At 42.0% G+C, this 11,044-nt stretch overlaps 2 protein-coding genes across 2 annotated transcripts; one reads left to right on the forward strand and one right to left on the reverse strand.

Moving 5' to 3' along the window:
* Positions 1-501: 501 nt before the first annotated feature.
* Positions 502-4,798, forward strand: ADAL (adenosine deaminase-like; the record flags this gene model as incomplete). The annotated part of the gene is made up of 5 exons (XM_009868800.1): positions 502-628; positions 1,304-1,384; positions 2,344-2,482; positions 2,905-3,005; positions 4,543-4,798. Coding segments are annotated over 5 exons (640 nt in total), but the record flags the coding sequence as incomplete, so codon positions are not given.
* A 4,129-nt stretch (positions 4,799-8,927) lies between these two features.
* LARP6 (La ribonucleoprotein domain family, member 6) lies at positions 8,928-10,464 on the reverse strand (the record flags this gene model as incomplete). Its single annotated transcript, XM_009868801.1, has 2 exons — positions 8,928-9,998; positions 10,272-10,464. Coding segments are annotated over 2 exons (1,264 nt in total), but the record flags the coding sequence as incomplete, so codon positions are not given.
* Positions 10,465-11,044: the final 580 nt, after the last annotated feature.

Here is an 11,044-nt window from a genome sequence, read left to right on the forward strand (position 1 = left end):
GGAAATTGCATTAAAGACTCCTTTTTTGCAGCCCAGATTCACTGCAGAGATTTTGCTTGATGAGCTGTACAAATAACCGGCTGCATGGGAGAGGCCGTCCTCACCAGCAGAAAAGCTTCAGAAGGTGTCAGTGGATGCTTGGAGGCACCTGCTTGCCTGGCTTTTGTACTCTTTCAGTGGCAACCCTTGTTAGGTCCATTTGTGGAAGCTGAAGAACTCTAATTCTTTGTGTTAGCACCTCGGAGGGGTTGCTCACGTGATAGCACAGGCAGCGGATGAGCCGAGCGGCGTTCCCTGCCCTTATTACCTTGCGCAGGCTAATGTCTTTATCTCATTTGTGTCCCTCTGCGCTTTGGTACCTTTGTTCCTTGAACAGTTTCCTATGCAAATACTCTTGATACTTGCCCACAAAGAATGTCACGTGCCATTTTTGATATCAGATTTGTTGGTCTCCTAATACTGCAGCTTGCGTTTTACTTAAAATGTACATTTCTATCTCAGATTGTTAATAGCGATAAATAGAAGAGGTGGGCCAGCAGTTGCTAAGGAGACTGTTAAACTTGCTGAAGAGTTCCTTCTTTCCACTGATGGGGTCGTAGTAGGACTTGACCTTAGTGGCGATCCCACCGTAAGTTTTTGTTTTATTTTGATCTGTTCTTGAAGATAAACCTATAACATCGTGTAACAGCAAGCTGTCCTAATGATGCTTTGTTCTTACAAGTTCTTGTCTGATGTTTGTTACTCTTTTGAATGGATTGCTTGTAATCTTGATACGAGGTTACTACTCCCTGTTGCTGTCGGGGACAGGCACTCTTAACAAAGAATCAGTAGATTAATATATGGCATTGAAAAAAAGAGCCACTAAAAAAGTGTTTATCTGGGAGGTCCGTTACTGAATTGTCCCAGTCAGATTGACAGGGTCAAGGCAAGTTAAATAACACTGCAAGTTGATACTAGTTTAAATTCTGGTGAGATGCACCAAGTGCTTATTAAGAAAGCAAAACTGTTTGAGGGCAGCTGTCCCGCTGAACAGCTCTGGATGATAGTTGTGGACAGCAAAATCCAGGCAGTTGGCTTGTAAGTGTTGGGCGTCATCTGAACTGCTGATGTTTGACCGGTTTGTCTGAAAGGTGCCCATGTAGCAGAACATTATGTGACTCGCTAAATTCAAAACTAAAGTAATGGGAAAAGTAAAATAACTCACTGTGTTTGAATTAAGCATTTTGATATTGCTAGACTTGTTAATTACTGTAGTAGGGGAGTTTTGTAGCACAAGCTGTAGAATGGTTACGTGCTTTTCAAGGCAGGACATGGTCAAGATTATTTGGAAGCACTCTCAGAAGCGAAGAAAGCAGGTCTGAAGCTGGCATTGCATCTTTCAGAGGTACATGTTTTCTTTATTTTGGCCCTTCCCATTTTATAAAACCGTGATGAAACTAAAATTTAACTTTTGTGCGTGTTGAGCTTCTCAGGCCATAGCAGTAATGGTTTGGGCCATTGTGACAAGAGAGAAGAGAACAAGTAGAAACCTTCAGCAATCTGGTCTGAAGCAGAGCTGTTACGTTATTTCTTACCGTACTGCATCTACTGGGGGGGTTACCTGTGAATTTAAAAGCTAATAATATTGCAAGATGCCCGCTGTTTTATTCTTGGTATTTTATCAGAAGTCACGTGTAGTAAAATTTGCACCTTTTTATGAGTAGATCTGTTTGGGCTTCTGCATACAATCTATTGAAGTGGTGGCTGAAGAGTAAACTCTGATGAGTCTGATAAATACTGAAAATATTTTTATTTCTTCAGGAAATTAAGCATTATATATGATGTCACAAGCCTATTTATACTTCTTTCTGTTTCAATAAGGAGGCTTTTGCAGGATTTTCCCGTATGCTTCTCTGAAAATTTTATTTCCTAATGTCTCACTGGTCTTCTGGTTCTCTTTTATTTTTAGTTTTGTTTGCTTGGTTTTGTCCTCTTGTGGTTTAAATTCGTCGTGCGCTATTTTTTTAATCCCTGCCTAAACCAGGTCTCGTTGACAGGGCAGTTTTGAAATTGAAGCATACAAAACTGCTTTGAGGGCTCCAAATGAAAGTACTTCAGAACTGCAAACAGCAACTGTCTGTTTTTACATACCAGTTTAGGGTTATGGCTTCTCCAGTTCGTAATTCCAATTTGAGAGTAACTTCCATGCCCTACGTCTTTCTTTACAGGGTAGCAATGCTGATATTTAGTCTTGCTCACGCTTCCTGTTCAGTATGTTGTTAAAACAGAACTTGAAGTTTGTTGTAGTGATGTGAGGTGCTGCTTTAGGCTGCCTTGACAGAATGTAAAATACTTCTTCTCTAGATTCCAAATCAAGAAGAGGAGACCAGAATTCTCCTGGGCCTGCCTCCTGACAGAATCGGACACGGAACATTCCTCAACTCTGCAACAGCAGGTTCAGAGGAGTTAGTGCCACTTGTCAGACAGAATCATATACCTATTGGTAAGAAAAAAAAAGTTAAGAAAATTACTGGTGATCTCTAGGTTTCAGAATGGCACACGTACTGCTGAGCTGGTAACTCCAGTTTGTCTTTAACCAGAGGTGACTGTGGCAGCAGACAGCAACTGATGTCTTGGATGAAACCGCAGTAGATCATAACTTTTAGGGCCTGTGCAAGGCCCGTGTGGTGTTTCTGTATCTGGTTTGCAAGCTCCCTCAGTTTTATACCCATCCAGCAGTTAAGAAGAAAGTGATTACCCAACTTCCCTCAGAAGATAACACCAAATATTTGAGGCGTAGAAAATCAAGGAAAGAATAACAGCAGATTGTCCTTTTTGTAGAGGAACATAAAAAGTCAATGTGTCAAAACCATGCCTTTTGCTCTGAGGTGTATCTCTGTTTCTTCTTTTTTTTTCCCCCCTTAGAAATTTGCGTGACATCAAACATCAAAACGCAGACAGTGCCTTCCTGTGACAAACACCATTTTGGATACTGGTACAACATGGGCCACCCTGCAGTGCTCTGTGTGAGGGTTTTTCTTTTAATTATTATTTCGACCATGTATTTAGGCAAAGAGACAAACCAGTGTGAAATCAGAGAAGTCTATCTCCTTTTACGAATCAGAGCTAACCTACAATTACACTTACATTAATACTTGCAGTCTTGCAGCAAATCATCTGCGATATAGGAAACAGTTTGAGAACTGCTTGTAATACAAATGGGAATTTTTAGTATTTCTCTTGCTTTTATTGTAAAGCTACGCCTTTTTTCTGTGTAGATAAGGTGATCAGCTGTACGTGCAATATACTGCTTCACTCTTTGCTTACTGACAGGCTTCTCTTAACATACTGGTCCATGGACTTGCAGGAGAGCTTGGGCTTACCTGGGTGATTTTTGTGTTGGCTTTGCTTACTGACAGGTTTCTCTTAACATACTGGCCCATGGACTTGCAGGAAAGCTTGGGCTTACCTGGGTGATTTTTGTGTTGGCTGAGAGCGCTTGAGTTCTCCTGACAGTTAATTAAGGTCCTTAAATGTTGAGGTGCCAAGTACTTCTGCTGGCATTGGTAGGATTTTGCTGTCGTGCCGTTGGTTTAACCATTATAATTTGTAGCACTGTCCAAGGGTGTGTGTATACGTTAGAGCCTTGTGCTTATTAATCAAACAAGCCTCAATCCCTTATTGTAGAAAGTAGGCTGTCCAAAGGTGTGTGTATACGTTAGAGCCTCGTGCTTATTAATCGAACAAGCCTCAATCCCTTATTGTAGAAAGTAGTTATTACTGAGTTTGATCTTTGCTGTGCTAGGTGAAAAATAATTCTTGAACAGACATTATTTCTGATATTTTTCCATTGTGAAAAGTGGGTAAGCAACGAAGTCACGTAAGAAAGCAGTTTACTCACAAAGGCTTACAAAAATGAGAGCGGTAGGAGGAGGAGACACTACGGTGCCAACTTGAAGGGGATGTACTTAGCAGTCTCCTCTGTGGGGACACAAGGGCTCTCGCAGATGGGTAATCTCATTAACCCTTAAATAATCCGAATTTGCTCCTTTTAGATGAATAATCTCTAGGTGGCTTTTGATCATCTGGTTTTGCTGCTGGCCGAGTACTTAAGTCAGTATCAAGAAATTGTTCTAGTGGACCCCAGCTGCGGAGGGTGGGACAGTTTCTTCCCCGTGGGAAGAGGTAGGAATACAGCGCGTGCTCTGGTTCCCAGGTCTGAGGAAAGGGAAGAGCGAGGAGTAAAGACACCTGGACATACGGACATAGCTTGCTTGTGTGCATCATTTGATAGTCACCTTTCTAACAATTTTGATAGGAAATCCTTTTCTCTTGATAAATCGTGCTATCACTTTAAGGCGTTTTCCTGTATGTTTGAATAACTTCCTAATTCTGAGTGAAAATAGGGCTGATAAGTATGAAATAATTGACAAAAGATGAAAGAATTGTTCAATAAAATGTGAAACAGCAAGGTAAAACTGTTTTGTAACATGTAAGAAAAAACCCTTTTTGAGGTAGAGGAACTAATTTAACCTTTTTTCTTTTCTTTCAATTTAACTCCAGACTGATGACAAAGGTGTCTTCGCAACAGATCTATCACAAGAATACGAGCTCGTTGCAAAAACATTTAATCTGACTCGATCACAGATGTGGGATCTTTCCTATGAATCGATCAACTATACTTTTGCTTCGAGTGTGGTAAAATCAAAGCTCAGGGAACAGTGGTGTGAACTGAAGCCAACTCTGTTTGATTAATCAAACTGTTGTTTTAAACGGGTTGGGTGTACTGGCTTAGGTAATAAGCGTTTTTTACTGAAGTTCCTGGCTTTTTTCAGACTTCAGGTTTATAAATCCAGTCCATAAACTGCCTGTGCAAAATGAAGATGACAGGAATGCATCCGTCATTAGCGGGGTCAGAAGTTAAATGTTCTTCCGTAGCTGGAAAGGGCTTTCGACTAGTGACGTCTTTCAAAAATACTTGGCTGAAATATGTCATCGTACTTAGAAACATTTGAGAGTCAGAATGAAAAAAAAGGCACAGCTGTTAGGGTTTAAAACATCTCATTGGCAACCTTACACCAAGCAGTTTGTCTGTGTGGTATTTGCTTTTTGCATGGTTTTTAAACAAGTTTTGAGCGGTCGATTGAATGTGAAGACCAGAAGCAGACTCGGAGAGAAGGAAATACTTGGCCCAAAGGAATTGTTGCACCTGTTTTTATTGGCTTATGTGTGTGATGGGAGGGTTGAGTAGCAGATGCGGGGGTGCCTGTTGATGTGCTCAGACCTGGTACCACTTCGACAAAGTTTGGAAGCTTTGGCAAACTGTGAGCTACATGGGGGAAACAGCCTCATTCTTAAAATGCTTCTTAGAATTGCTGTTTGGTTTTTTTATGGGAAAAAAAGCAATAAAAACAGCTTCAACCTCCACGTTTCCCAAACCACTACTTCAGGTGTTCATGCGTGTGTGAGGTGTGTGGAACGGCGTGTATTTGGATACCAAGATATCAAAAATAAATGTGTACACACAGAGAAGAAATCTCGCACCTAGAATGTTTCTACATCGATTAGTTCAACCAGCAAACATTCTGGGCTCTACAAGGAATACTGGGTGCAAATACAGCGCTAAAAAAGCTGTTGACAACTTCTGTTTTGGTCTTTTTTGATGCAATCATTATAAAGTTCTGGCTCCAAAGTGGCAAGAAGAGAAGCAAAAAAAAACCAAACCAAAAAAAGGCTGGGGTTCGGAGGAAGTTGGTATGTCTGCTTCGCCACCTGCGGTTTCCACAGAACGTCTTCCAAGAAGACGCTTGTTTTGGAGACGGGGGAAATCTCTGTGAGGCAGAGCTGTGGGTTTGTATATTATCAGAATTCATAATTAAGACTTCATGCTGACTTTTTATTTATAAACAATACTTCAAACCGCTTTCCAGTAGCTTCATGGATTACCTTATCTTTAGTAATTGCTAGGTAAATGTATTATTTTCCATTTCTTACTAAAAAGCTCTCTAAAGACAGATGGAGCAGCTTTCTGGAATGTTGTATATATCTTAGAGGGCTTACACTAAAGTAAACCCTTTTGTAAAATGAGTTTCTATAATATTTTTATAGTGACGGCCTTGTAACTCTGCAGTAACGCAGTATTTGGTTTATTAGCAAAGAAAAACTGTCAGCTTCCTGCCTGTTTCCTAAGGGATCATCCTCAGTGTTTGTCAAGTGTTAACACTTTCTAAAGCGAAGTAAGACTCATAATTAAGTGTCTGATGAGATTTTTAGTTTCAGACTGTGTTATACAGAAGCAAGTTTGACTTCTAAGGTTTACATGTTGAATGTGACATCTTTTCATTCCAAGACCATGGCCTTGGCAAATGCTCCTTTTTTCAACTTCCTTTTTTTTTCCCTGCAAGCATACAGTGTCGTAGGGATTTTGAACAGTAAGGACTGCTACTTGTAGTTCTCAGTTTTTCCATTTAATTGCCTTATATATGTGTCTTCAAAATCCTGCCTTGCATCAGGTGTAGTAGAGCCCCCAGTTTGGCACACAATGACACGTGGATGCTGCATAATTTGTAATAAAAAATCCCTTGATTATTAATGAAATGAGTGTCCTGGCCATCCAGCAAACCAGTGCTGCTGTATCCACTTGATTATTAATGAAATGAGTGTCTTGGCCATCCAGCAAACCAGTGCTGCTGTATCCAGTTACGGAATCACTCTTCTGAGGACTCTCTACTTACCCTGTCACTTAGATACCTGCAGTGTGCTGCTGATTTTTAAAAAAAAGGCCCACCACTCTGTGTTTATAGTGTCTCAGCTGGCAACAGAAGTCAGGAGGTAACTCGGACGATCCCATTTATGGGAATGAAAGACCTAGGAATGTATGTGGGTGGCTAAAGAATGCCACACAGAACTAAGGGATTTCTGTATGTTGGTTTGTAACTGCGTGTTACTGCAGTTCCTTATGCTGCACAAATGATGCGCTTGGCATGGAAGTCAGAAAGGCTGCGGAGAAGTTTTGGAATGAAGAACCACCATCTGATGAGAATTCCATTGTGCCTCGGTCCCAAGCTGTTCCTCAGAAGCTGGGCTATTTTTCAGGAGTGTAGCTTTTACCAGTAAAACTGCAGAGGTTCCTTCTTGGGCTTCAGGTAGAATTACAGTTTAATTTAAACACTTCTCGCTGAGCCTGCTTGTTAAATTCAGAGTGAAGAGGGAGACGGCCACTGTTTACTTCATAATGTTGTATAAAAATGTGTGCGACCTAGAGCTGGGGTGAAGCATCACCGCTGAAGTAACCAGCAGTCATGGGGCACAGGACCTTTCTTATTTTTGCTGAGCACAGTGGAAATCCCAAGTAACGTTCCAGAATTTCATAAGGCATAAGATAAGCTCATAAGGATCTATTCAGGTGCAGCTCAGCTTTTTCCTAAAGTAAACAAAATAGATCCAGAGCGAGTTAACACGTGTTTATTTCCACCTGATTATATGAGATCACACTTAGAGAACGGCCTTCGGCGCTCAGAGCCTTTATTCACAGTGCATGAAAATAGACACTTTGGTCCTACCAACCACCACGGGCTTTGGCAGTGCATGCAAGCAGAGAGCAGCTGCTCGCTGCAGCGTTACGTTTCTCAGCGTTGCTTCTGAGACAAACGCAGAAAGTCTTGAAAACCTTGACCCCTTACGATCAGGCTGGTAACGTACAGTAACTTATCGTTAACACAACTGCTAAACTCTCTTCAGGATCGTAGCTGTGCAAATAATGTAGTTACGTGAATGATTTATATGTCTCTTTCTCTATTTAGGCATTTTAAATGAATACATTAAAAAAGAAATAATGATGTAGCTAAGGGTAAGTGCGTAAGATGATTAAGAGACCGGCACATGTCATGTAAGAGGCCTAGAGAGCTGTTAAGACTGGAGAAGGGAAGGCTCAGCGGGCGGATCTCATCAATGTTTTTAAGAAGTGAAGGAGGTGGAGCTGGGCTCTTCTCCGTGATACCCAGTGTCTTGGGTTACAATATGTAACCAAGAATGTGTAATTCTATTTTCATCTGTTGAAACTGGTTGGAAGATATTTTTATTTCTTGTAACTCCAGGGGACGGGTGGCTTCTGTTAATGGGTAATCATGGGTTAATGATGGGGCCCCCCCCTGCCCCAAACCGGCCATTTCGCCATAGAGGGGGATTTTTTTTTTTTGGGACCCCTCTACCGGATCATCTCTACTCCAACGGAGCCGCATCTGCCACTCCAGGAGGACTTTAATTTGGACTTATTTTGGACTGTTCCCAAGTCAGGTCGTATTCTGACTCTGTCAGAGGTTCTGGGATTATTTGTTTGTTGTTGTTCTTTTCTCTGTACCATTACTTTTGTAGTTTGCAATATTCTTAGTAAAGAACTGGTATTCCTATCCCCATATCTTTGCCTGAAAGCCCCATAATTTCAAAATTATAGCAATTTGGAGGTGGTGGTGGGGTTTTACATTCCCTATTCCAAGGGAGGCTCTGGTTTCCCCTGGCAGTCACCTGTCTTCTAAACCAAGACACCCAGTAACAGGAAAAGGGGCACAAACTGAAACACGTGAAATCCCACCTGAAGGTAAGGAAATGCTTTTTACCCCATGGGTGGTTGAACATGGGAACAGGTTGGGGAGTGTCTGTCCTTGCAGGTACTTCCAAACCCTGCGTGACCTGCTGTGGTGGGCCCTGCCTTGGGCGAAGGAGGTGGGCTGGGCAATCGCCAGAGCTGCCTTCCAACCTCAGCTGTTCTGTGATTCTGTGAAGTGACTGTACACATACACAAACGATAAAGTCTCTAGATGAATATAAAATCTTCTAACATTAAATACTGACTCAGTCACTCAAGTGGTAATTTTTTCACCAGGCTTGAAGAGAAGCACTTGACTGACTTGTGAGGTGTTTGGTTTTTTTTTTTTCTTGTAAAGAATGATTTATTCATTCTTTGTAGCCTTCTTTCTTTCACACCCACTGTGGAATCCTTTAGTGCCATCAGGACCTTTAGGCAGCCGCAGGACCCCTACAGGTAGACCGTCTGCATTTTGTATTTTCCGAGCCAACATGGGGCTACTGATGGGACTCTTCTCTTGTGTTACAGTTTGAGCTTTTCTCCTCTGTACCCAGGGGCTACCAGAAGGAGTGATGCTGCTATCCGAGGAATAATCTGTACGCTTCCTCGGAATTTCAGGGCTAGTGCTTGGGTTAAGCTTGTTGTCTTCGGCCAGCGGAGACTTCTTTGTTACTTTCCTTAGTGAAGATGGACTGTTCCAAGGACTCGATCTGGGTGACACATTAGGACTCAACTGGTTGTTAGGGTGAACAACGGGGCTCAAATTACCCCTAGTATTTGCTGCAGTACTCTTGCGTCCTGACAGTGGCGAGGCAGGATTACTTTCTGGATCAGAAGAGCTATTTGCTGAAGATTCATCACCAACAAACTGAAGTTCCTCAACTCGCTTATTAAGGGATCTACCCTTCTTGAGACTCTTGCTGGTATCTTCATTACGGTTCTTGTCTTTGGGGACTTTTTTCTTAGGAGGTTTCATGCCCATTAGGACAACTTTCATGCCTGTCTCTTTCTTCTCAGCACACATGAAGTCATGAGCACGTACGGCAGCATCTACTTCTTCAAATTCTATAATTGCGCATTCCTGAGTTCCCAGCTGGGTGTACCGACTGCTGACCCTCCTGATATCAGGTGGTAGATCCCTGCCAGGCTTGAGGATACGAACTGAAGAAATTACACCAAAAGTTACAAAGGCTTTGAGGAGATGCTCCATTACCCTTTCTTGCATGCATCCATTTTCTTGCTGCTTGAGAGCCTGTAGCTCAGAAATCATGTGGATATCATACACCAGTAACATCCTGCTAGGGAGGTTTTCACTTGGAAACACTGGAACTGGAGTATTTCTCCTCACCTTTCTGTTATCGTCATTGAGCTCCAGGGTGTCAGAGTACTTCAGTGCGTAAGCCGTGGTCCTCCAGTCACGGGTAAGGTGTTTCACCTTGAAGACAGACACAGGTTAAACAGCACAATCAAACCCAAACTAATTACAGAGGGTCTAAGGCTCTAGGTGCTTAAAAGCATGTTTTCCCTAGCCAATCATGAATGATTTCAGCAGTTAAAAGTTTTTGGATGAAAATAAACCTAACCCTCACATCAAAACTGAATCAACTCCTGAGAGAGGCATTTCAAACTGCCTCTATAAAATAAGTTATCTCTCCTGATACGTTTTGATTCATCAGACAAGATGCTTCAAGTCTTAAAGTTGGCTTACCTTCTTAAAAGAAGTGAGGAGTTTAACACTGACAAAGCCCATCTTATTTCTTCTGATGTGCTTTAGAAGGAAGGCATCTTTCTCAAGGTTCTCATCTGAGAAGTAATATTCAGTCTGTGCTACCAACTTCTGGATCAGGTCATTTTCTGGTGGCTTCCAGTTCTGGTCAGAGTCATCATCATTTTCCCCACCACTGGAAAACAGTTAAATAATTTTATTAACAGAGCTTCATCTTATATCAGTGGATTCAGATAGGCTGTCAAAAGCAAAAGGTGCAAGTGTAATGCTGATTCCAGCTTCTTTTATACCTGAACAGGTATCACCCCCTCCACCTGAGGCAGAGGCCAGCTCAGAGGGTGGAGCTTTTCCGTCAGTGTAAGAAGTCAAGATCCTGAGCTCATTCCAAAAGCTGATCTTGGCATAGAACATTGAGACGTGTACACTAGCATCTTGAAAACACTCTGACAACTCAAATCCTACACCAAAATATGCACAGGTGCTTGGTGCCACACAAAGTTCTTCTAGCGACAGTGTTATTTTTCAGTATGAAGCTATCAAGCACAGGCTTGCTGTTCACATCCTTCGCGGGCAGTGTCACGTACCAGTGACTGAATATTCCAGTCATGACTTCATAAGCCTTGTCACTGCATGAATGCAGGAGCCAGCATCCAGGGAGTTATAAAGGCTGACAGGACAATCGCACTTATTACAGGTCACTTCCAGGGTGCATTCCAGGCAGAATAACTTAACTAGCAAGTTCACCGAGGGGCTTA

This window comes from Apaloderma vittatum, unplaced genomic scaffold, assembly GCF_000703405.1.
Source record: "Apaloderma vittatum isolate BGI_N311 unplaced genomic scaffold, ASM70340v1 scaffold16964, whole genome shotgun sequence".
In the NCBI taxonomy this organism is placed as follows: Eukaryota; Metazoa; Chordata; class Aves; order Trogoniformes; family Trogonidae; genus Apaloderma; species Apaloderma vittatum.